This window comes from Toxorhynchites rutilus, chromosome 2 (genome assembly GCF_029784135.1).
Source record: "Toxorhynchites rutilus septentrionalis strain SRP chromosome 2, ASM2978413v1, whole genome shotgun sequence".
Classification (NCBI taxonomy): Eukaryota; Metazoa; Arthropoda; class Insecta; order Diptera; family Culicidae; genus Toxorhynchites; species Toxorhynchites rutilus.
This window is the reverse complement of record NC_073745.1, coordinates 124153375-124181066: the sequence shown is the minus strand read 5'-3', so window position 1 is coordinate 124181066 and position 27692 is coordinate 124153375. Positions and strand designations below refer to the sequence as shown.

Below are 27692 nucleotides of genomic sequence, written 5' to 3'. Positions count from 1 at the left end.
TGTTGAAATGAAATTGGATAGAAATAAAAGAATGAGTAGTTTGATGTTATGAAATGAAGAGATGAGCGGTTTGAGATCTTCAATTTAGTTGATCGAAACAATCAAGTTCATCATGCCATAAAAAAATTGAACTGTGTAACCCAACACCCTGTATTTTTTTTATAGTTCAGCATACCCTTTATTAAACTTGCTCACCCCTTGACTGACATTTGTGTCGATTTTGCAAAGTAGAACAATAACAACAACGAGTTGTGCAGGTCTTTTTGCGAAGTGAAATATTTAATGTTGCTGGTGATTGTAAATATTACCAACTAATTTTATCTTCAGAACAAAGCTGTAGATTACGTAATGTTTGCTGGAAGTCAACACCGTACACAACGATGTACACCCGAATAATTGATCAGTTTCTCAAAAGAAGGAGATAGTCGACTTAGTTTCGAAGCTCAGCAAAATGACGAAAAAGAAATGCTTTTTATTCCTAAAATGAAGACAACTGTCGACAATGGCACCAGAAAGAAGAGTGTCGAAGAAGAAATGGATAACTGCGCGAAATGATACGTTCGATAACGGGGATAGAAAAATATTTACGCCGCGAAATTTGGTTTTCCTCCGAAAAAGGCAGTAGCGCCTGGTGAAGATTCGAAAGGTGGTGTTTGTGTGCGCGAGCAACGGGAAGCTTTACAGTGTTGGAAAATGAGAACTTCATATTTTGGTAGCTTACTTACCAAATGTGCGCTAATCTTGCTCTTGCTGCTGTTCAGTGATTGTACAAATATAACCAATAGTTCTAGTAATAGCAATAGTTCTAACTTGAATTTAAGTGAAGGCATCAGGTTAAATAATGTAACAACGACTGCTGCTGGCCACAGTGCCGGCAGTGGCTTCCGATCCGGGGCCAATTGCTGTGATAACATCGGTACTAACAACGTTAATAATAGCGATAGCGATAGTCATTCGGTAGATCCAGTTTCTCACCGTCTGGAGGTTGAGTTTACCACAAATATTGTTCAGAATGAATATATTGTGCAGTTCGATAGTTACTATAGTCGGTGGACTAGAGAGAAGTATATCCAGGATGCACTGAATGGATCGAAGGTGAGCTTTATGAGTTATATGTAGGGAAAATCAGGGTAAAACCGACACCCTGAGTATTTGCCCATGTTTTCAAGACGTCGCATGTTACTTTGACTTCAAATCGGTACAGAAAAATCGCTTAAACGCTAAAGCCATTCAACAGATCTCTGTTGATCATTTATTGAGTAGAACTCCAATTTTGGTAGAATACAAGAATGTGTGTTTTTAGTTGAAATAAATGGTAGTGCGGGTGAAATCGACACCTCATAAACTTCAAGCAAAGCCTTCAATCTTCTTGCATATTTTATCATGCTATTGGATCCTTCAATTCAGGAAAACTCAACATCGCCCTTCCACACCTTTTCATCCCTTTACCTACATCGTGACCCATACCCGGCCCCAAAGTTTTTGGCTGTTTTGGATGGCAAAAATACATTTTCAGCCATTTTTTCCATAACATATCTCGATATTAGAAAGGCTTTTTTTTCGTTTTTGAGATATGATTTTTCAAAAGCAACTGTAACGAAAAATCATTTTCCCCTTTTATCAAAAAATGACTTGCAAAAAAAAAAAAAAATTCATTTGAATTACTGAACCGATTTAAATGAGTGCTGACCTTCATTAAAAAAGTATCACACTTGCGTGAAGATTGGATTCTAGTCGCATAGGTCTAGTCTAGTCAAATAGGAATATTGAACAAAGGCTTAGAAAATGTTAAATTTGCAAATTAATAGATCAAAACCGAAAATTAACACCTCTCTGATTCTCGGGTATGCTAATCTCAGCTTTCCTAAAAAAATATAAAAAACTAGCTGACCCGACAAATTTCGTCCCGCCCAAAATAGATTTTGTGATTTGAATACTTTCAAACATCCACGTTTGCTTACTAAGTGAACGTTAGTGAATACAATCACTGAACTCTTCATTGATTGATTACCCTTTGACCCTTTACAATTTCCTTTTACTATAAATTGTCTAGTACTTCTACGAAAATTCGGCCTTATAATATAAAATTATTTTCAGACACAATTCTCGTTCAAGATTCTTCAAGCATTTGGAAATAGCATGTTTCTCCGTTGCATGGAATACATGTTTGATACAGAGAATATTACAAAATAAAGACAGCTCAAATCAGACCATTCCTTCCTCGGATTTAGGGCACACCAACACATTTGGCCTTCCATTTTTGTTTATATAGATAGAAGATATAGGAATGCGTTATTCCGTCTGAAAATCCTTTTCTACTTTCGAACAAAAATCATTTCCGTTAGCGCCAACATCAAATGGACTAACAACGCTTAGCTAATTGTAGAACATAGGGGGTTTTAATTTTCCGATTTTTCTCTCCGCTATATTGATCTACGTGAAGAGACGAATACAACGAACTATAGATGATCTCCACTATATTGATCTACGGGAAGAGACGAATACAACAAAATACAGGAGGCTAAAATCGGACCATCCCTTCTTCGGGTTTTTCGCTTACCAACAGATTTTGCCTTACATTTTTATTTATATAAATAGATAGATATGGTAATGCGTTATTTCGCCTGAAAATCCATTTATACTTACGAATAAAGATCAATTTCGATAGCGCAAACATCGAATGGACTAACAACGCTTATTATGATGTAACTTTCGAACATGTGGGAATTCAATTTTCCGAATTTTCCGACCTTCCTTCAGAGTTTTCCGAAAATTTTCCGGTTTTGCTCCCCACTATATTGATCTACGGGAAGAGACGAATACAACAAAATAAAGAAGGCTAAAATCGGACCATCCCTTCTTCGGGTTTTTCGCTTACCAACAAATTTTGCCTATATATATATATCTTTGATATAAGATATGGAAATGCGTTATTTAGCCTGAAAATCCATTTCCACTTACGAACAAAGATCAATTTCGAAAGCGCAAACATCGAATGGACTAACAACGCTTATTATGATGTAATTTTCGAACATTTGGGAATTCAATTTTCCGTCCTTTCTTCAGGATTTTCCGATTTTTCTCTCCACTATATTGATCTACGGGAAAAAACGAATACAACAAAATATAGGAGGCTAAAATCGGCCATTCTTTTCTTCGGGTTTTCCGCTTACCAACAGATTTATATAGATAGAGCGCCTTCAATCTTTAACCGAGAAAACCATGAAAAACTAACTCAATCAATAATTACAGAAACGAGAATCCAAATTAAAAAGAGTAATTTTAAAACTAACTCATAATAACTACAATTTGATATGTCGATCATTTGAATCGGTCCAGTAGTTCAAAAGTTAAGAATTTTTGTAATGGAAAAAATTGTTTTTTCGAACCATTGGTTAACTTTTAAAAATCATATCTCAAAAACGTAAAAATAGCATCTTTGATATCGGGATATGTTATGTGAAAATCCTCAGCTTTCTAGAAAAAATATAAAAAAATATAGCGCCCTCTAGTCCAAGGCCATGAAAACAATAAAAAATGACTACAATCCATAATTACGACAATAAAATCCATTTTTCTTGCATGTTCAATATTTTTCAATATAAGGCTAGATTATTAGTTTTAATTTGATATGTCGATCATCTAAATGGGTTCAGTGGTTCAAAAGTTATAATTTTTTGAATTTTTTTTAAGGCGGTCCACGGAGTGAGGGAGGGGGTATAGATTACATCCACGTGGATACTAATAAATATTTTGGAAAAATATATATCTGTATTCAACAATACAGGTCGGATTCGATTATATTCAGACTCGATTATATACAATTTTGGACTCGATTGTATACAGTTTGACAAAAAATCACATTTCAAATATGACTTGTTTCAAGAAAAAATGTAACCTTTGAACGTTAAGGTGGAATTGAAGTGACTATAATATGTACAGGAAAAATCATGATTTTTGAAGATTTTGCTTGAATTTTCACCAGGATTGTTTATATCGATATTGCAGCGAAATTAAGAAAGATAGAAGTTGGGTGTCAAAGAACAAATTGTAGAGTGGTTTGAGAACATTAATTTGATTGATAGAAACAATCAAGTTCATGAGTTTTTGTTATAAAATTAATAATTACGCATTAAAAAATACTAACATTGAAATTTTCACATCCAAAACAGTTATTTGAATCAACTAAATTAGATGTTCCACTATTATATTCTGTACTTAGTTTTCTCATCTTTCAAATGAAGACAGCAGAATTGGCTTACGCAGCGTACTTTTTAGTGTAGAGCCAGATTGAGGGAAGAGAGTCCAAAAAAAGACGGGTGGGTAATGTCGGGGACATAACCGGAGTGACGTAGGACTATACAAAGGGGACAGCTTTTGCTAAATATATATTTTAAATATATTGTTTTATTTTCTTCTCCTACGTGAATACCTACCTATCTACCTGAAAAATGGATTAGTTTACTGTTTACTCTTTATGAACATGTTGGGGGTTCTGAAAAGAACCTTTGGTGTTGTGTTTTTGCTTTTTTTATACAAACTTTCTCAATTTTTTCTCACTATCTCTTGATTTTTTTCTGAAGGCTTTGTACTTATTAAATGTTCAACGCCGGGCATCTTTTGGCGTATGCACATATCGTACAATCAAAATGATGGCTGTGATAGGGAATGCATAGGTGGTCATCAGCGCGCGTTTTGTACTTTAGCGGTACACGCTCACATAGAGACAAATCGGCAGACTCAGTCAAAGGGGCGAGTCCAACGAGACGAACGAATGAGCGTTAAAAGGCAGCGATGGCAAAAAAATACATTCATTACGATTTGTTCGCTCGCTGGATTCACATGCAGGCTAAAAAGGGTCCTTTTCAGGATCACAAAATTATCTTCAATCTAAAGAGTTTATTGTTTTGTTATCACTCGATATCCCCATCTTGTTCGGCTAAACCTTTCTGTTTAGTGATTGCGTTTGCCACTCGCCACAGCTTTCACAGTTGGAAAATTTCTTCCCATCCAGCTTGTGACATGTTGTAAAGTAAATTACATTTAATGCGACGTGCCGAAGCACTACTCAGTGTCGCATTGGAGGCGATTTTAACCTGTAATTGAACATTTCCGATGACAGTGGTACAGTGTCGACCTTCAATGTTGGGTCATAATTTGAACCTCGAACTCTATGTTTACAAAAATGTCCAACTAAATATGTCGCATTACAGGTCCGTCCAATTAACTAAATGTCGAGATAAGTGTAAATTACTGTACTTTCAATCTAGAAGCAATTTAAGAATTGGTGAAAATCAATAAGCTCAGAACAACTGCCAAATTCACATACTCGTCATATCCTGGCAAACAAATTATGAAAAAATCAATTTGTGTTTTATTATTGTTTTGGATATTGTTTTGGAAAGCATTGAACTGTATTTCCTAAACTCTTTTTTGGAAGGTTTAATGGTCCTGAAAAGCGCCTTGTTTTATGGAATGGTTCCGATTTAGAAAACTTAGTACTCGTGGTTTTGAAAAAAACCATTTCAAACGCCCTCGATGCCGCCTTGTTCTGGATTTGCCACCAAAGCAGTTTGTATAAAGAACAAACTTTTTTCTTCTGCTACCTGCTGCCGTTTTGCGATTGCGTTTGCCACTCGCCACTCGCTGCAACTGCCTGTTGTTGTCTTGATGTGTTCTGTTCTGAATGCGGGTTTTCTTATCGTCGCGAGCAGCTTTACCAGCCAATTCGATCACTTCGGCGGCCGAAACTATATAACGCCGGCTAGGTGGACTGGTGCACTGGTACTAACGCGCTCGGCCTAGCTACCCTTGCTGAGCAATTGGCGGATATACCTACGGAGAACTGCACACCTGCACGGTTCGAGTGGGACTTTTGCCTTGTTGGATTCACATGCAGGCGTAAATGGGTCCTTTTCAAGATCACAAAATTATCTTCAATCTAAAGAGTTTATTGTTTTGTTATCACTCGATATCCCCATCTTGTTCGGCTAAACCTTCCTGTTTAGCGATTTGTTGCCACTCGCCACAGCTTTCACAGTTGGAAAATTTCTTCCCATCCAGCTTTGTGACATGTTGTAAAGTAAATTACATTCAATGCGACGTGCCGAAGCGCCAGTCAGTGTCGCATTGGAGGCGATTTTAACCTGTAATTGAACATTTCCGATGACAGTGGTACAGTGTCGACTTTCAATGTGGGGTGTTGGATATTGTATTAGCCAAACGATCATCATAAAAACTTCGTAATGTCAGTGCTATAAAACAGAAAAACTTTATAACGCAAACAAAGTTCTTGTTAGCCTATTCATTGTCAGTTTAGAAAAACCCAGTCTAATCATGACAATATAATTGTCACGCGAACAAAGTTCATCCTAGATATATCATTGTAAGCTCAGAAATCTCAGAATCATCATCACAATTATCATTGTCACACTAACAAAGCTCATCTAGCCATAACATTGTCAGTATAGAAAGCTAAGACAATCATCATCACGATGACCCGTCTTGAACAACAATCCCACTTGTTACGCTACACAAATGTCCATCCAAACGCAACACAATCCTCATTGTAACGCAACACAGTAGGTTTTGTTCTCGCCTTTATCATGCCAAGCTTATAAAACTGACCGAATGACCAAATAAAACCACTCCAAAGGTAGACTCGAGAGAACTCAGTTCAAAATTCAAACGCTTCTTCTTAATTCATCCGAAAAACGGTACGGTTTCCGGATCGGTTCATCTGTGTGTCGAGCAGTAAAGCCTTCGACGTCCGGTGTTCATTTCAAGCACCAGCCGGTGCGTTATCATGGGGTCATAATTTGGATCTCTATGTTGACAAAAATGTCCAACTAAATATGTCGCATTACATGTCCGTCCAATTAGCTAAATGTCGAACTAATTGTAAATTACTGTACTTTCAATCTGGAAACAATTTAAGAATTGGTGAAAATTGAATAATCAGGAAAGTCCTATCTATCAATAAGCTCAGAACAACTGCCAAATTCACATACTCATCATATCATGGCAAACAAATTATGAAAAAATTAATTTGTGTTTTATTATTATTTTGTATATTATTTTAGAAAGCATTGAACTGTATTTCGTAAACTCTTTTTTGAAAGGTTTAATGGCCCTGATAAGCGTCGTGTTTTATAGAATGGTTCCAATTTAGAAAACTTAGTACTCGTGGTTTTGAAAAAAAAAACATTTCGAACGCACTCGATGCCGCCTTGTTCTGGATTTGCCACCAAAGCAGATTGTATGAAGAACAAACTTTCTTCTTCTGCTACCTGCTGCCGTTTTGCGATTGCGTTTGCCATTCGCCACTCGCTGCAACTGTCTGTTGTCTTCATGTCCACCGAACCGAATGTGTTCTGTTCCGAATGCGGGTTTTCTTATCGTCGCGAGCAGCTTTGCCAGCTAACTCGATCACTTCGCCTTTCCCTACACTTTTCCTCCTTTACCATGTCTAGACATGGCTGCTTGGATTGGTTTGTTGATGTGTTGTGATGCGAACGGATGTGGTGTACGGTTTGAATGAGAATGATCGTTACGGCAGCGGAGCGGGGATTTTTAAGCTGACTGGCTGGCTCGAGAATTACGCATGTGTGAGACTGCGACCAATGTTTCGTTCATTTTTTTTCTTTTTCCTTTCCAATCGTGCTTCATTCTATTTCGCTGCTGCTCTGGTTGCCCGTTTTGGTCGGTACGATTTGAGGAGCACAAAATGGACCAATAAAAATTGGCACATAGTGCCTTTGGACAATGTTTGATATTTCACAATTATTCAATTATTTATCTCAAGAAAAATGAAATGTTATTCGTTATGATAGATGCGTAGATATATTTCCTATCAATTGATGCAAAAACCTTTGCGATCTACTGAGAAATGCTCGAGTTATAAGCGTTCCAAATCTTGCATTTTTTCCTACTTGTTCAGTGCCTAGATTTCCATTTCACCCCCTATATCTTCCGGTTAGACGTAGTCCTACGTCAAAAAAGTTATATAACATCATTGTTGAAATTCGAACATGTGCGTAGAAGGATTTTTTTTCATCAAATATGATCATCTATCACCTTCTTAGAGATTCTGGAAAAAAATATGAGAAAGGTGTATTCTGACTTTAAGGGGATGAATCAAAAATTAAATTGTTCTTTTATTTTGAAAAACTGAATGAACGAAAAATATATGCATATTACAGAATTCGATTATATATAGTGAAAAGAAATCGGAGACTGTATATAATCGAGTCCGCGCTGTATATGAAAAATATTCTGCATTTCCGGGAATTTTTTCGTATTTCTGAATATAAGGCTGTCTAATAGTAGTGCGCGGTGAAAATTCCATATCTTCATATCGTTGAAATCCTTTGCTGAAATTTGTGTTCTGAGAGTAGCGCATATGAGCTGAGAGCGATCGATCTATTTTCATTGATTTTATAGAATCTTACATTACCATTATCGATCAGAATTGAGACGCTATAATCGGCAGGATTCGATTCAGCTTCCGCTCTAAATGTAAAAAACCGTATCTTTGGAGCAGTCTCTTTAGCAGCGATGCTTTGCGTTGAATTGTAATATTTTCTGGAATACGCTTCTACGCTCTATCCAACTTCTATAAGACCAGGCGATGCTCTTGTTCCTTTGTGTCATTGTAAACAAATAACGTTTCAATTTATAGTGTAAGGATAAGCGGGAAACAGTTAGAACAGCTTCCAATACCTCAAAATCGCCTCTGCAATAAAATCAATCGTTAAATTTAAATGTTTCCCGGGAAAAAAAAATTAACTTCGTCAAGTTTTGGTAAAAAGTTGGTAAAAGGTAATGGTTAAATCTCCTCATCTTATACCATCTCACTTCGAAAGACGTCTGAGTTTTGCCAATGCTCACATGAGCCGACAGTGGGACATGGTATGTTATGACAAAGAATGTTTTGAAAAGAATACATGCAAGACGGTATTTTTGTTTATTTTTAACTTTGCTAGGTTATCATCAGTGACGAAAAAGTTCAATTTGAATGGTACTAATGGTTTCAACTGGTACTGGCGTGATTTACGGAAAGAGGATTAGTAGTTTGTGCTCCCGTGGCCGAGTGGTCAGCGTCGCACCTAACATTCAAGGCATGTTATTTGGCATAGAAATCTCAACTAAGTACTAATACAAATAACGCAAGTAATACTACGTTGATACGGCGAAGTTCCTTTAGGAACGTTAGTGCTATTTAAGAAGAAGATGAAGGAGCAGTAGTTTTCAACCAAGAACTTTGGTAGAGGCTCGTGCATAGTTTGTAATTGGAACACTCAAGATAGCATCCACATCCCTTGATCTCAAAAAAATAAGAAATAAAATAAATAATAATAATTGAAATATCTTGAAATATCTTGTTGAAGCTCTAACTGTCTGTGTTACAACGAAATATATTCAAGGTGGTCTTATAGAAGTTGGACAGAGTGTAATTATTGGGTTGACCAGCAAGTTCGTGTGCGCAACTGATGATAATCGAATCGATCAAGAATAATCATCGGTATACGAGACATCAATTAGCAAGTTCCTTACAAGTATCTATGTTCATGAGAACCTTGTAAAGCTTGATAAGATAAAACGCTACAATGTGTGAAATCTACATACTTTTGACCAAAACATATCGCTTCATAAATGCAATGAAAACAGTTGGAAGCAAATAGTGACAGGTGAAGAAAAATATATGATGATTTACAACAATGTTGAGCGAAATGAACCATCATTAGGTATCTGCAAAGCCGGTCTTCACCCGTAGAAAGTCATTCTTTATGTCTAGTGGAATAGGAGAGAAACTCTGCATTCTGAGCTTCTACCAAACAACAAATCGATAAATTACAACGAGTACTATTCGCAGTTAAACTCAAAATAAAAATCGTCAATCTACAAATAAACGTTCAAAATTGGTTAAGGCGTCCTCTTCCAGAATAATGTCAAACCTCATGTTTCTTTGACAACCCGCCAAAAATTTTAAGAGTTTGACTAAGATGTGATAGTCCACCCGCTATCATCAGATATTGCATTTTGTGATTATCACTCGTTCAGACCGCTAAGAAAAAATATTTAACCCAATATATGGCAAGGGTCCGAAAAATTGAACAGCAACTTTGATCATTTTTCATGGCTTTGGAAGGCAACCATATGGTAATATTTTGGCATTCAATGACAGCTTAGTCTATTAGCTACCATGTACTATCAATTTCATTCAATTTTACATTACTTTATTGGGCTATAAATTCGGTTTAAGACAACCATGTGTGGAAGGTACATAACCTAACAAAATGTTTTAAAATTCAAAACTATGAAATCTTTTCTACAATATTACTTTGATAAAAGATCACAATCTGTGATGTAGAAAAAAACCATTCGACTCATTGGACACAATTTTTTGAAGAGGAAACAAAGAAGTTCTGCGATAATGGGTTTTACGAGTGGCGTGTAGGATGACGTGTAGGATGTGCATCGTTTTGTGGAACAAAACGATGCACATAGAATCGAAAAATGTATGTCTTAAATAGTTTGCTTTTGATTTTTTCTTAAAAATCGGCATGGTTATTCGAAACAAAACAATATTTTCCAAGATTGATGAAGTTGAACGAAAAATATAGTTGATAGATGAAAAGCGGGAACTTATTATTGAAGCTCAGACGAAGAAAGATTTTGCAATAGTAAACTGATCTGAATGGGATAATGATTTTGCGGATCGGCTAAGTGAACGGTATCAGATATTAGGCACTGACTTACATCGACTAGTTTGACCGACAGTTTTGGAGTTTTGGAGTTCGAGATTCAGTTTTTCTTTAATGATTTCCAATAACTATATTCCAATAACGAAACACTTCAATTCATTGTCTGATTTCATTGAAAATTCAAACAGTTCAGCCAGCTTGCATCGATTTATGATAGGAAATGTCCGAGATTATATTCCCATGTGATGTTTTTTTTTATCCAAAATATATATTTTTATTATGGCTCATATAGCGTCAGGCTAACGGGGTCAGGAGTTCAATATTTCGACAATGTTTGCTTACAACTATGTTAGTAATATGTAACCGATTACTCGCGGTTGGCTCGAGGTTAGTATTATAAGTGTTCTCATAATTGGGATGTTGCAGTCTTCAATGGTCTGTATGTGTGCCCGACACGGGATACTTCCTATTGGTATGCAGCTGACTGTTAGCGTGGAAACACACTAGACGGCTCTCCCGCGCATTTCTCGCAATGACAAGTCGCAGCAGGAGCTCGATGAAAAACAAATTCAGCGGCTTTCGACGGCTTCACTAGCGGCCATTATTATATTTTTATAGACGGATGCAAGTCGAGTCTATGGTACAAGGTACAACTGTTTGGACAGTAAGCTGATTAGAGGGGAGGTATATAAAGACAGAATGGTGGAAAACGGAAGAGGGATGTTTACCTGAGCGAGAGGGAGAAAGAAGTTGATCACAAACGTCTGAAATATTGCAATTCTCGATAATTTGGGTGGTATTCAAGAATCCGCAGCTACATGACCGCAGAGTGATTTTCACGTATTGGCTCACCGATAGTACAATTATTATTGCCTTGCTTCATGTGCACCGCATAAACACTAATACTATCACAAAACCGTTGCGGCGCATCATCTCCATCGAGCCACCGCAGAGAATGAGGAACCTTACAACAGTGACTTTAGAACTCTCAGTTTAGAACCGGCCGGTCCCGCTCCGCTTTGTGTGTATTATCTCATTCACATTCCATTATCGAGGCCCCGCGGCGACCTGTCATTACAAAATCCGCGCGGGAGAGCCGTCCAGTGTGTTCTTACGCTTAATCACCAACGCCCCCCTAGTCTGTACCAAGGCGCGTAGAAGTATATTCTAAGGTGGGTCAACTTGCTAAAACCAAGGCGCCTAGAAGTATATCCTAAGGTGGGCCAACTTGCTAAAACCACTTTTCAGCCATCTTGGAAGTCTACTGTGTTTTGTTTGTAAACAAAACACAATACGCTATTGCCGAAGCTCGCTCGTGATCAGTCTGTCTCTTTCACGCTACAAGCAAATAATTCCCCTTCTACTTTCTTCCGTGCTGTTTTCATATACCGCTCCCCTAACCAACTTAGTGACGAAACGGCCATAGACCCGTCTTGGCTAAAACCACTCTTCAGCCATCTTGGAAGTCTACTGTGTTTTGTTTGTAAACAAAACACAATACGCTTGTGCCGGAGCTCGCTCGTGATCAGTCTGTCTCTTTCACAATTCAAGGAAATAATTCCCCTTCTGCTTTCTTCCGTACTGTTTTCATATACCGCTCCCCTAACCAACTTAGTGACGAAACGGCCTCACCTAGTACCATAGACCCGTCTTGGTCTGTACCCCATATCTAGCGTGGAGCGTCTTTCTCGACTCGAGGAATCCAGGATAGAATGATCACTAGCCGGCGCAATCATCAGCTCGTGTAGAGTTGTCATGAGCGGTACAACCTTTGGCTCTTGTTGAATCATTCTTGGACTGCACAACCTTCGGCCCGTGTATCTTTAAAGAGTGTGTGTATGTATTGCCGCGACTAAGTAAAAGTTTATAGATCGGATAGGAAGGAAACATCTTCATGTGATGTTTTGCTATACCGTAAATATTATGTTCCTAACGTGATCACAACGTGAATGAAATGTGAGAGAAAAAAAAACAGCAATACGAATGATTCCACAGGTTGTTGTTCCCCAAAGCCCCAATGTTCAAAGAATTGAGAAGGCACATCTACTAATATTTAAGTTTACATTTTTATAATGTAATAACATAGGATAGAAAATAGAAACAAACATAACATTGAATTTAGGTGCAATTCAATTCTTTTCCCGTTTATTTTTTCCAAGAAATGGAGAAATGTCATGTGAACAATAGGGGGAGGGGTATAGAAAATGTCCATGCTTGTCCACGGAGAGGGAGGGGGGTTTCTGAAATCGTACTTTTTTCTGTCCACGTAGTATGTGGACTGTCCCTAGGTAAAAGGTAATTAAGCTTAAGACACATCTAACCTCTCCTGTATATTCGAGGTAATTTATCATTTTTCTGCAAAAAAGCATTCGGACTAAGACGAGATTGCACATATAGTCAGCGAAGGGTTCACGGAGAATATTCCAATGCTAAAGAAATCGACTATTATGTGAGAACGAATCAGTCGAATCAGTCGCAATCACGATCCTTACATTTGGTGGTCATTCTAGGGAGTATCGTCAAATAACAAGATTTGCTAGAATTAATATTAATATAATTTTGAAAAAAAATCTGGCATTTCAGTAATCAAACATTCATTAAAATTATGTATGAATGATGTTAATGGAATATTTTGTTATGGCTTATCTTGTGTTAATGAAAAATTATTTATATTCAATCCGGCCGGATAGGAGAGCATTAACTTTTGAGCAATTAAAATGTAACCATCTGCGAACTTTATGTGCCTTGTGCTTTGGGTCATTGGCTTGGTAAACTTGAATTCTCGATTCCATCACATTTTGTTGACACTTTGCTTCATATTTTCCTTCAGGATTTTCAAGTAAACATTCTGATACACCATCGATTCAGACCAAATTAGTGGGGGTTCTAAACGTAAGAAATGGCAGGTGGGCGTCGGAAAATTTGCAAAAAATTGCTTTTAACTGGAACGCTCAGAGGGTGTCGGTTTTACCCTGATATCCCCTACTGAAATTGAACTAAACGATGTGTTTTTGCAGGTTAAAAACTGGCGCATTCTGCCCCGTACGAATCCCGTAAGCGACTTCCCAAGCGACTTCGAAGTTTTAAGATTGGACGCCCAAACATCTACGGATGGGATTAATTTGCTTACATCACATCCATCTGTTAAGTCAATATCGCCGCAGCGTGTTGTACACCGAGCGTTGAAATACGTCCCGGTTGTTGACGAAGAACAAGAAGACGACGGCGGCGCTGATGATGCGGGATCGGTAGAGGAGAATGGTGAAGACGACGAAATTGCGGAGTTTATTGAAGAATTCGCGAATTTCAAGAGGAAACTATCCACCGAAGTCAATGAACTAAATAAAAGCCAAACTGAGTCGCAGCACAATGTTGTTCCTCCGGTGGGTGCCACGAATCGGCACCTCAATCGACGATTGTTGAGAGCTATTCCCAGACAAATTACGTCGCTGCTCAGAGCGGATGTGCTGTGGGGAATGGGTATAACCGGCAAGGGGATAAAGGTAGCCGTTTTCGATACAGGACTTTCGAAGAATCATCCCCATTTCAAATCGGTGAAGGAGAGAACAAATTGGACCAACGAAAAGACGCTTGATGACGGTGTTAGTCATGGAACGTTTGTGGCGGGTATAATAGCCTCTTCGAAAGAGTGTTTCGGTTTCGCTCCCGACTCGGAGTTGCATATTTTTCGGGTGTTCACAAACAATCAGGTTTCCTATACCTCGTGGTTCTTGGACGCTTTCAACTATGCAATTTTGAAGAATATCAATGTGCTGAATCTTAGCATCGGAGGACCCGACTTCTTGGACCAGCCCTTCGTTGACAAAGTGTTGGAGCTATCGGCCAACAAGGTCATCATGGTTTCGGCTATTGGTAACGATGGGCCACTCTATGGAACCTTGAACAATCCGGGAGACCAGATGGATGTGATTGGAGTTGGGGGGATGGATTACAACGATAACATAGCGAAGTTCAGCTCACGTGGTATGACGACGTGGGAGCTTCCTAATGGGTATGGTCGTTTGAAACCGGATATTGTTACGTACGGAAGTCAGGTGAAAGGTAGCAATCTGCATGGAGGCTGCAAATCCTTGTCCGGCACTTCAGTTGCCTCACCAGTGGTCGCGGGAGCTGTGACCTTGCTGGCAAGTGGAGTGATCAATCGTTTGGATCAAGTAAACCCCGCATCGATGAAACAGGCTTTGATAGAAGGTGCTCAGCGGCTTCAGGAGAACAATATGTTCGAACAAGGGCATGGAAAGTTGAATATTTTGAAAAGTATGAAAATTCTATCCACTTATAAGCCGAAAGTGACACTATCTCCGGCGTATCTCGATTTCACCGAAGACTACATGTGGCCTTACACGACACAGAGCTTATTCTACACGAGTGCTCCGGTTATTGCAAATGTCACAATCCTTAACGGAATGGGAGTCATAGGGAAGGTAATTACCAGCCCCACATGGCATCCGTACACTAATGAAAACGGCCAAATGTTGAACATATCGATAGCATTCTCGGAACAGCTTTGGCCGTGGTCCGGTTGGATGGCGGTCCACATCGGTGTCAACGAATTGGGGCGAAAATTTGAAGGATTGGCCCAAGGTCACATAACGTTGACAGTTCAAAGTCCCGCTGGTCCGGGAGAAAATGAACCCCGAAATGGGACGGTAAGTTTCCCTATCAAGGTGAAACTCATTCCTCAGCCGCCAAGACACAAGCGAATTCTTTGGGACCAATATCACAGTCTGCGATATCCTCCCGGGTATCTTCCAAGAGATAATTTGAAAATAAAATCAGATCCACTGGATTGGCGGGCAGATCATATCCATACAAACTTCAAGGACATGTACACTCATCTGAGGAATGCCGGGTATTACATGGAAGTACTTGGGGCACCGTTCACGTGTTTTGACTCCAGCCTTTATGGAACACTCCTGATAGTGGATCCCGAAGAGGAATATTTCCACGAAGAGATCGTCAAGCTAAAGAAAGATATTCTCGAGAGGGATTTGAGCGTAATCATTTTTGCCGATTGGTACAACACCACCGTCATGAGGAAGATCAAATTCTACGATGAAAACACCCGTCAGTGGTGGATGCCCGACACGGGAGGTGCAAACATCCCCGCCTTGAACGATCTTCTGCGCGATTTTGATATCGTGCTGGGAGATAAAGTCTCCGAAGGATACTTTGACATGAGAGATCATCGAATGTATTACGCGTCCGGAAGTAATATCCTGAAATTTCCGATCGGAAACAATACCATTGTGGTGGAGAGGGACCTTTTCGATCAGGGTTTGGATCTGCTTGTGCCCGATGAGAAAAGGCAAAAAATTCGATCCAAGACGGCGGTGCTTGGGTTGCTGCAAACCGACCACAGCTACTCAAAGGTTCAACCCGCGACTCCAAATCCAGAGACGTATAGCAATCTCAATCAAGACCACGATGCGGACCGCAGCGATGAAGCTCAAATCGATAGGAGTTCGATTATCAATAAGAGAATTTTGTTGAATGCTAAATCTTTTCCCGATGATGATGATGTTCCTAACGAAGGTGGAGAGCAACGACAAGATTTCGAGAACAACGCTGTCGGCAATTCGGACGTAGATCTCGTGAAAAATATGGAGGGGGAAGATCTGGACGATATTCAAAAGATACAACACCCGGAGGAGATAAGTCAGTTACTTCTGGAGAAGAAACAAAATTTTACCGGCGAAAAAATGATAATGGTTGAAGTACCTCAGTCACTACTTAAACTACACACAGCAGAACAGATGAAATTAGTTGGGCCAAATCGTAGCGCAGGTGAAAAGAGTAAAACGATGTCCGGTAGAATTGCAATATACGGTGACTCCAACTGTCTCGATTCAACACATTTAGATAAACCATGCTTTTGGTTGTTGGATTCTCTGCTAGAATACACGATGACTTCACATGTGACGAATTTGCTGAAAGATTTGAACAGCAGTCGGCGTAACGAAATTATCAACGGTTTGTGTTTTTTCAATGTTGGTTGAGAACAAACTTAATGAACACTTTTCATTGCAGATAGTAAACCCCCGCTTCGATTGGCGAACAACAATCTTCATCTCTATTCTAAGGTCCTGGGACACGACAACGAGAAGAAAAAGTTACCACTGTGTCAGTCACTGAAATGGGAACAACCGGTTTCGCTTAACATGTCATCGCTCAATGGGTATGGACCGAACGAGCGGCTGTTGCTCCAGCAGCAACAGGAACTTCAGCAACATCAGGCACAACATGGTCTCTTCGGCAACGAAATCGACAATAGCGTTAATCTGTTCCGGAAGCTTGAGAGTCAAAAAGGTGAGGTATGTAGTTTCCTGTGGTTTCGTCGAATGCTTTGCTTTCTTGCTTGGGATATGTTTTAATTCTCCTTGATTTTCCTGTTATGAGGGATATGATGACTCAAGATAAAATTATGCGGTGTGTAATTTTGATAATTGAGATATTGCACACAAGTTTGTATTCAACATGTCATTCTGATACAGTAAACATTCGCTAATTAGGCGAAAAGAGAAGGCCAATTATCGACATTCGCGTTTTAACTGGTCCGGAATGTAAAACGTCAAATGAAATCGAGGGGAAATTCAATTAATTGTTTGATTCGTGTTGATCATGAAATTGGATAAACAAAAAGATGCCAATGGAAGTTTCGCATTGAGTGCGACAACAGGTATGAAATATAAATTGAGGAAATTATTTTTCTGTAATTTAATCAATGTTTTTGTCATGTGAAAATAATGTCAATTTTCATAGCATTTCAAATTACATTCGAATGCCTCATCAACAAATCTTCCATTTGAATATGGCGTCGATTGTTGACGAAATGCTGCTTTTTAATTGGTCCAAGGACCAGTTAGCGTTCGCCCAGTTAAAAAGCAGACCAGTTAAACCAGGACCAGTTAGCGAACGATTACTGTATTCAGAGAATTATTTTTCGTCATGTTCATGTCCCGCCTGTACAGGCACTGACCTAAGTCAATGGGTGACAAGGTAGTTTTTCTCTCTCGGGCATTGTTTAGACATTCCTTGATCTAGAAACCATAGATATGCTCGAAAATAGTTTTCACGAGATTCTAGATGGTTTTCCCCCCCAAGCCGCTTATAATCGATTGAACTGAGCTGTCTAATGATTTCGTTGGATGATGCGTTACCCAAAGCAGTTTTTTTTTGTGAACTAGATTTAACTGTACTGTTAGTAACAATTTACAGCGATTCTTTTTCAATTATTCACTTACTTAACTCAGTATTTCTCATCCAATAAAAGTTTTACTGATTTTCATTTTTTTTCTCAAATTCTAAATCTACAGTCAATCGCAAAATTGCGTGTACACATGCTACTTGACAATACTTCCAATTTATTCGGTTCAAAATATTGTTAATACATTTCATGTCAAATTTCAAAAACTGACCATGTACGTTTTGTTTATTGGCCCAAAAAATTACCTGTGCAAAGTTTCAGCTCAATCGGACATGATTTAGGGGTGCCTCAAAGCACTCGAAGTTTCGATTTTTTGGCCACTCAGGCTAAGTCCCAAAAGGTCGATTTTCGGCTAAAAATTGTTTTCGAGATAACACCAGATCTCGACGTTTTATTTTTAGTCATTTGGAATCGAAAAAAATCGATTTTCAAATTTTCTTTACTTCCCCCTTGGAAGATTTTCGAGGATCAAAAAATGAAAACTTTGAGGGCTTTGAGGCACCCCTAATTCATGTCCTATTGAGCTGAAATATGGCACAGGTCATTTTTTTTTGGGCCAATAAACAAAATGTGCATTGTCGTTTCTTTAAATTCGACAATTATTTTTTTCCATACCTTCATTGCCTCTCAGGCTATGTCCCAAAAGGTCGATTTTCGGCCGAAACATTTTTTTCGAGATGACACGAGATCTCGACATTTCATGCATTTTTAAGTCATTTGGCATCGGCAAACTTTTTTCGATTTTTCAAATTTGCTTTACTCCCTTGGAAGATTTTCGTGGATCAAAGAATCAGAACTTTGGGCGCCTTGAGGCACCCCTAAATCATGTCCGATTGAGCTGAAACTTTGCACAGGTCATTTTTTGGGCCAATAAACAAATTGTACATGGTCGGTTTTTGAAATTCGATGATGAAATTTTTTCCATACATCAATTGCCACCCTAGTGTACACCTTAAATTTCTCCAAATAAAAAAAGTCACAGGGGGGTTGTGTCCGGGACACGACCGCATAGTTGACGTAGGATTCCGTTAGGCTATCTATTGATTTTGGATATGTTTGGAGAATTACATCGTTAAACCTTTTGATAATGATTTGGTGACCCTGAAAAGGGCCGTTTTGTTTGGTTGTTGTTATGTATGGATGAAATAAAGAAAAAAAAACTCACCAATGCAATATAAAATAATTACCAATACCGAACACAATTTTGATGTCTCTGTTAGGGAATACATTTCGGTAGGAACTAAAGCTTCCTCTACTTTCATGTATTTGCAATGCCGATTTCCCCCAGGCAGCTTGGTTTTGATGTCTCTGTTGGGGAACACATCTCGGTAGGAACAAGAGTTCCCCCCACTTTTATGTATTTGCAATGTCGATATCTCCCAGGCAGCTTGGTTTTGATGTCTCTGTTAAGGACCCGCCGCATGTGTCGTCAATATCGACCAATCAGAAGTGGGTATTTCCGTTAGGAGATTTTTTAATTGTTCGATAGTTAGTTTCATCACATATATTATTTTCTTCAATATAAAAAATTGTTAGGGAGTGCCGAAATCGATTGACGCAAAAATTTCATCAATCCATCATGAAATGACTGAGCAATAAGCGTTTGAAATTGGACAATTTTCACGATGTGCTCGATTTTCGATTTTCAATTTGTACCCCAATATGTTCCCGAAAGACGTAATCCTACGTCAAAACTCATTGCAAATTAGTCAATTTTTCTGTCAATGTTTAATGTCTACACCCAACCACTGCTAGGGCAGTGTTGGTTTTTGTTTTTTATTGATGTTTGAAAAAGTTTTTATCAAAATGGCAAGTGAGAGGAAATAAAAAGATATTTTTTTCCAAAATATATATTTTTATCAAGGCTCATATGGCGTTAGCCCGATTACTCGCGGTCGACTCGAGGTTAGTATCACAAGTGTTCTCGTAATTGGGATGTTGCTGTCTCCAATGCTCTGTACTTGTGGCCGACACGGGATACTTCCTATTGGGATGCAGCTGATCGTTAATCAGCAACGCCCCTCTAGACTGTACGCCATATCTAGCGAGGTGCGTCTTCTCTACTCGAGGAATCCAGGATAGAATGGTCACTAACTAGGCGAATAGATATTGTTACACGTACAATGATAGCAAGTAAGACTTGTCGACGAAAGACATCGTGGGAAATAGCAACTGCTATCGAAGGAACCCACTCTAAAGTAAAGAAAATCAGAAACAAGTGGAAATACGAAATATCCCGGGTAGAGAATGCATACGGACCCTGTCTTGATGAACGGGTAATTGTGCAAAAAATGCGAAAGGACCCCAAAAACAAACATTCTTAAATTGACTACCGTGGTAGCCGGCAACATTGAAAGACCTGTCAGCGCAGACACAGTCCGCAGAGTAGCATACAGGAACAATCTGAGAGGTCGTGTTGCCCGTAAAAAGTCTTTCATTTCAAAGGTGAATATAAAACAAAGACTACAGTTGGCTAAGACATATGAAAACAGACCTAAGAAGTTCTCGAGCAAGGTCCTTTATACAAATGAGATGAAAACCAATCTCTTTGAATCGGATCAAAAACAGATGGTGTGTAGGAAACCAGGATCGATGCTCCTGATTTCCAGCATTTGCTTCCTACAGTAAAACACGACGGCGACGGTAGTGGATGTGCGGTACAACGGCGGCTTCTGGAACTGGAACCATGGAGTTTATCAATTCGGTGATGGACAAGATTACATTAATTAATTACTTTATTGAACATTCTGAATGGTAACCTGCAGTCTCCCATGCAGAGATCGGGTCTCCCTCGTGATTACTACTTTCAACAGGATGCAAACTGATCTCATTGTGCGGGAGTGCTTACTCTATAATGTCCCAATCAACTCAAATCACTTTCGCAATCACCGGACTTGAAAACTATTGAGCATCTATGGTGAGAAAACAAGAACGGTCTGAAGAATAAAAATCTAGGGAACAAAGTGGAACTCATTAGTTTACAGTTACCACAAATCTCGCCTCGGCGCTTGCAGGCATTACTGGACGCCAAAGGGTACCATACCAAATACCAGGGGATTCATTTTTGTTATCTATTAACATTTCTGAACTGATTTTAATTTTTTTTCTAAGAAAAACTTGATCTTTACACTAAATTTGGCAAGTCTGATTTTTTGTTTGTATTTTAAACATGAAGTAGAAATATTTTTTTCCATATCACTACATAAAAAAAGCCTAAAGTAAAGTATCACTATATAAAGTAAAAAGGATGGATTTTACGATGAAAGTAAGTCGCTTTTAATTATTTACTTTTCAATCCCTCAAAAGTAACCAACACGATGTGTACAATCAATTTTGCGATTGATTGTAAATCAAGGGAATTCAAAACGTTACTCAAAATCCATGAAATTCATTTTTTTCTCACTTCGAAAACATTTCAGGTATTCAGTTTTCGTCTTCAAGCTTCGATTGTCTCTTCTTGAATGATCTAGCAAAATCCCGAATTTCAGTTGGGGTTTGGGTTGGGATCACAGTCTGGGATCTTATACCGTTATATCGCTTCAGTCGTGACCACGTTTCATTTGTTGAATTCCATGGACTAGCCTTCCAGTACTAATAGTGATTGGAAATGGTGCCCAGAAAGTTTGCGATTGCTATTGAGTCGGAAACAGTATCGTTCAACGTGCGTAGGGTTATTCCATTTCCTTTATTTCTCTTTTCCAGAGAGTGAGTTTACTCGTCGTCATAAATCTGTGGATGTGTGTTGTGTATGTCGTCAATGAATTTCTGCCAGCTATTAACTTTTGCGCTACATATTTTGTTTTTACATTAAACTCAAGCCGTGTGATACATTTTCACTGCTCTCCTTTTATTCGAATTTGCAACAGCTAATCGCTCATAAGTCATTTCTTCTTGATTTCTGGCAGCTATTACCTCGCAGGATCACCAACGGGTTGTCTCGTTGCTCCGCGGAGGTTTGGGAGCTGGGTTGAAATGACCTTCTGAATCATAAGCCAATTGATTGCTAGGCTGAGGTACCGAATGAGATGATCCAGTAGTTTTTCGACACTTGCTTGGAGTCCTATTCAGATCACCTGGTCGTATCGCCATCGTGATCTGGTGGGAGTTGGTTGGTTATCGTCAATACGAATAATGATCGGCAAGTGGTCACTACGGCTGGAGAAGTTCAGGTCTATCGCTGTTTGAATTGTATGTGTCATGATTTAAATTTGGATGATTCGGTAAGAACAGCTTGGTTTTTCGTCCCGGGATTCTCGCATATTGCCGAGGGTACGCGGGTACCGCGTAAAAAAAGACCAGAGCAATATTACATCTCTCACTCCGCTCACATTTCGTCTTCATGCTCCGTCAGAGCATATGACGGTAATCAATGCTTGCGACGAAACATACCGCTTATGACGGAAATTAGTGCCGCACTCTATCACGATGCTTACGTAGATACGTGCGATGGGGAGGTTGTTAGAATGCCGGACAGCGGCAAAGATGGTGTTCGCATCGAATCCGGTGGGGACAAGAAGGAGCGGGGCCCAGCGAGCGAGGTGGTTGAAGGTAGTGGTGGTGCAAAACTTGGGAAGAATTGGTGCCGCCCGGGGTTGGAGAACTACAGTCATGGATCGGGTTCATTGGCGAAGCGTTGTGAAGAAGATCTAATCTCAATGGGATGTAGAATCATTGTAAACAAACAAAAAATGTTGCGTCCGGTTTTCCGCCACGAAATTCTCACAGTTCGTCGGAGGAAAATTATGCGCCAGACGCTGATACCTAGTACCGTTTGGCCTGTAACTTCCACACTAGATGGGCTTTGGCTAACCAGGGCCACGTTTGTTTTTGGTCCCCTGTTGTCATCTGAGGGATAGTTGGCTGAGACTCGCTTGTTCGTCTTTCTTTCGCACAAGTTACGGCAAAGTCTTCATCTGTTCCAGTGTTTCATAGTCCTCTGGTACGTCAGAGGAGGCATTAAAGTCCGTACTGATGTTTCTGATTGTTGGAGCGTTGTCTTCCATTTCGTCAGATTTCTATGGATTGGTTGGTAGACGATGGTATTTCTTGTACTTTTCGGAGGTGAGGTTATTGCAAGAAGCAAGCTCTGTAAGTTTAACGTGTTGGTCCTTCCCCATAGTTTCAGCCAGCAATCGTGCAAATTTGGTGTTGAGTTCTGAGAAGCGAGCATCGTTAGTTGCGGTGATTATGTGAGCAGTGGTCTTGATTCGGTGTGATCAGTCATACATCCTTCTAGCAACGATACCCGGGTGTGCCATGAAGTGTTGAACTTCAAATCTTCACTCTTTAATTTATAGTGGGCATTTTCTGCTACTTACTGCATGTGAATCACTTGAGCAGTGCTTGCAGTAAGGATTAGCTTTGCATGGTAGCTAAAGGGTGTACCGTTTAAAATCCGCATACACTCAGATTGCTCTAACTTTTGGTCCGTTGGGTAAAATTAATTGAAATTTTGCGTATACATAGTTCAATGTGTATTGTTTACACTCTGTGATTTGATTTCATCAGGTGCGTAAAAGTGCGTGAGGTGTGGAATTTCACGGTATCTGTTGTCATGAAACGGTTCGAAGAGCGTCTGAATGTTGATCGGAAGCGAAGGTCCGAAAACAAGCCAACAATCCGAAAACAAGAGAACAATCACGAACGCGTGGTTGGGGCCTTAGAATGGAAACCGAACGCTTCAGGCTGAAGTGGCCAAAAAGTTGCATGTGAACAAGACTTTCGTGCAAAATACCAAAACTTGAGCTGGACTACGTACGTTTGAGGTTCAGAAGTCCCCAAACCGTGACGAGAAACAGAATACGGTGACAAAAAGCCGTGCCTGGAGAATGTGCGACTAGAAGTTAACGAAACCACACTGCTGCGTAATGGATGACGTGACATTCATGACGAATGAAGGCGGACTTCAACCAGATTCCAGGAAACCTGAATGTGATCGCCAAGAATGATTTGGGTGTTCCCGAGAATCTCCGGACACAGAAGACGTCGAAGTTCGTAATTTGCTAATTGTTCTTGCGGAAAGCGGAGTACACCTTTCGTTACCACAAGTATTATGAATGGATTGGTGTATTCGGAAGAGTGTCTACAAAAGCGGCTTCTCCCTCTCCTGAAGGCTCACGACGGTCCGACGATCTTCTGGTCGGATTTGGCATCGTGCCACTACACGAAGGACATTCTAGAGTGGTATAAGGCGAATGAAGTCGATTTCGTGCCGAAAGATCTGAACCTCCCAAACACTCCGGAACTGCGTCCAATAGAAAAATTTAGCGCCTTTCTGAGGAGGTACCTTCTAAAACGACCTAAAGTGGTGAAGACTATAGAAACAAAAAGAAAGTATGGGTTAAAATGCTTAAAACTGTCGATGCTGAGATCGTGCAGAACGTTATGGCTGGGGTAAAAGCTAAGGTTCGCGCATTCGGATATAAAGGCGAAATAAATTAAATGAATGATACCAAAACCAACTTTTTTTTATCCCATCTGTTTATTAGGCTCATTTAGCAACTCAGCTGTAACAGAGCCGAATTTATTTGTATACATTTTTATCTTAAGATAACTATTGTTGTATATTACACTGTAGCCATTTTTAGGCGTAAGATTCCTATCCATCGATAAACATTTTGTTTTTGTTTTTATCTATTACACAGTAGCTGTTTAGGCCTAAAAGTATTAAAATTCTATCGATATACAACACATGTCGAGTATTCCAATACTATCGATACACAGCACATGCCGCCTTTTCGGCGTTAGAATATTCCTATTGTTTGAATGTTCACAGTTGGACTGTTCACAGCGGGACTGTTGATATAAGGCTTCCATTGTTGTGTTAGAATTAGCACCAATTACAGATGCAGCAGATCGTAATGTGAGTGGTAAGGGACTGGGATTACCGACACATGATGATTGTTGCGTGGACGTAGTAGCTAGAATAACACACAAAGATGGTTAGTTGAGGGGCCCTGAGTGATGAGCTCATGATCGTTCGCTTAGTAGCGGACACGCAACCAAAAAACTTAATTAATTGTGAATTTTAAACCGCAGTATATGCCACATTCAATTTCCACTGATAACGTATTGATAGCAACCGTAGCATGGCATTGGTGTTGAATCAGGGCCCTGCTATGTATGATGCTAAGATCTGAAATGTGGAAATGTCATGTCGTTATGAAGAATCTACAATCGGTACGGTCAGTAGGGAACACGTCGCAGGGAACACATGCTGAGAACATCAATGTCGAGGAACACGATAAGTTGGCTCCTGTCTGTACAATAGGGGTTTAATGTGAATGTCGTCCACCCGTATTGAATAGCAAGGCTGGGTTCGAACACTGATCCAATCAAAATTGACGGACTCCCTTGCTGTCTTCTTTTCTGGTGATACTTCTACTGTAACTCTTTGATCATTCTGTCTTTTTCTTATTTTTTCCGTCTCATAGTCAATGTGTTCCGGACAGTAGCACATCAACAGTGGTTCAGTATGGGGTGATCAAATATGTTCTTTTTACGCTCCATCAATCAGTTTGCTCTTTTTTTAAAGGTACAGTAATCGTTCGCTAACTGGGCGAAAGTTAACTGGTTCTTGGACCAGTTGAAGACCAGAATTTCGTAAACAATCAACGTCATATTCAAATGGAAGATTTGCTGCGAGGGGTATTCGAATGTTATGAAAGTTGACATAATTTTCGCATGACAAAAACATTGATTAAATAACAGAAAAATAATTTCCTCAAACTATATTTCATATCTGTTGTCGCACGCAAGATTCCATTGGAATCTTTTTGTTTATCTAATTTCATGATCAACGCGATTCAAACAATTCATTGAATTTCCCCTCGATTTCATTTGACGTTTTATATACCGGACCACTTAAAACGCGAACGCCGATAACTGGTCTTCCATTTTCGCCCAGTTAGTGAACGTTTACTGTATAAGCATCTGTTTCTGCCATTTTATGATATAGAATATCCCTCGCGTCAGCAATTTTGATTCCCAAGAAAGTCTCTACTGGAAAGGTCTTTTAGGGAGTGCTTTCGATACAATTCACCAAAATTGCTGACGCGAGGGATTTTCTATATCATAAAACGACAAAAACAAATGCTTATTCCTTTAAAAAAACCAAACCGATTGATGAAGCGTAAATAGAACATAATTGATCACCCCATACTGAATCAGTGTGAATGTGCTCGGTGAATCGTCATTAGAATTTCTTATTCGGGAAAGTATCGATTTTAAGCATAGAATTTTAGTTTCGGCTTTGCTAGTATACTCTTTGTGTGTCAATTAAAAATGAAAATGTAGAGATTGCCTCCATATTTTTCATGTTTCGACACTTTTTTGTATGTAGTCTACATTTGATTGTGTTTCAAAGTTCGTCTTTTGGTATTCCAACCCTTCTTTATACTCCCGTTCTATAAACTGTTCGTTTTGTTTAAAATTGAACATTGAATATCTGTTTGTATTTTCCTTTTTCTCGCTTATCGCTTTTCAAATATTAAATCAATTGCAATAAACAATAACATTGAAAACATTCAACCGTTTCTTTACAGCAACCGTAATCAGTGCGAATGATGAACCAGACGTACCAGGATGGCGAAATAAGAAGACGGATAAAATTCCGCCGAACGCTCCGAACACATTCATAAATCCATCGGTTGCGCGTTCATCCGTAGCATCACTTGGTGTTGACATCCCGGTGGTTGATCCCCGGATAGCTGGACCAGCAGCGATCGATAAGCATCAATCTATACATCAGCAACAACGTTTCGGCGAAGACCAAAGTGATGCATATCATAGTTCGGATGGCATCAGCAGCAGCAGCAGCAGTAGCTTCGAGTTAACCTCGAATTGGTTCCTAATGGTGTGCTCCCTGCTGCTACTTTTGCTGTTGCTCAATTGGATCCGCAAAACGAAGGGCTTAACCATTAAGCGTCGATTGAACTACATAATAAAAAAGATAGGTTTCTAAGGTGGCACGACTCGCGAATGAAAGAATTTCGAACTTTTGCTTTGTTGTTTTATTGGGCAGAGTGCTAACTACATTCGTTGTATGTTTCAATTTATGTGGAATTGACTCTGAAGTTTTATTTTAACGTTTTGTCGCTTTATGCCACACTCCGAATTCTGTTGCCCAAATAATTAGACCTTTACATTTAATCCTGATATCCGCAGCAGGGTAGTAATGAAGGTTGTTAGGTATCACTTTATAATTTTTACGTACATTATGTAAAATTAACTTACCAGATATCGCAAAGATTCAACTGATAAATAAAATAAATCAATTGTCTATTTTTATAGGAAAACACAATCTTTTATAAATTTGTATCCGAATACAAGAATGCTTTCTGGAATTAACGCGTTTGTGGTGCTACTATTCTCACTCGATTTGCCCTAACATGTGTTTCTAACTTGCGACGTATTCTATGAATTCGGAAACATGTGTAGAAGAAAACCTCGAAGAGTGAGAGCATACTCATTCCTAAGCACAGATTGAATGCTCCTCCTAAGTTCCCTGGAAATGACGAATAAAACTTGAGATCATCGATTGGATAAAAATATATTTGAAAAACACACCGAGAAGAGATATCCATGAGCTAACCGTTATATCTTCGATGGTCTTCACTAGAGGTTTGTCGAAAAACACGTGAAAAATGAGTTCATAAGCGCTTAGATTATTCGAGCTGAAATGTAGCAATTGTTTGAGAAGTTGTCCCTCGAAGCTCATAAAAAGTTAAACATACTAGAACTTGTTTGTTGAATATTCA

General features: G+C 39.2%; 1 protein-coding gene across 2 annotated transcripts; it reads left to right on the top strand.

The window, feature by feature from the left end:
* The first annotated feature begins 221 nt into the window (after positions 1–221).
* LOC129768171 (membrane-bound transcription factor site-1 protease) lies at positions 222–27210 on the top strand. 2 transcript variants are annotated; one of them, XM_055769631.1, is made up of 4 exons: positions 222–1095; positions 13724–16700; positions 16758–17036; positions 26478–27210. In XM_055769631.1, exons 1-4 carry the CDS (start codon positions 694–696, stop codon positions 26894–26896), a joined length of 4077 nt encoding a protein of 1358 aa, XP_055625606.1. In that variant the 5' UTR covers positions 222–693; the 3' UTR covers positions 26897–27210. The 2 variants fall into 2 exon arrangements, with proteins under 2 accessions (XP_055625606.1, XP_055625607.1); XM_055769632.1 differs by having other exon boundaries at positions 16758–17041; positions 26478–26621.
* Positions 27211–27692: the final 482 nt, after the last annotated feature.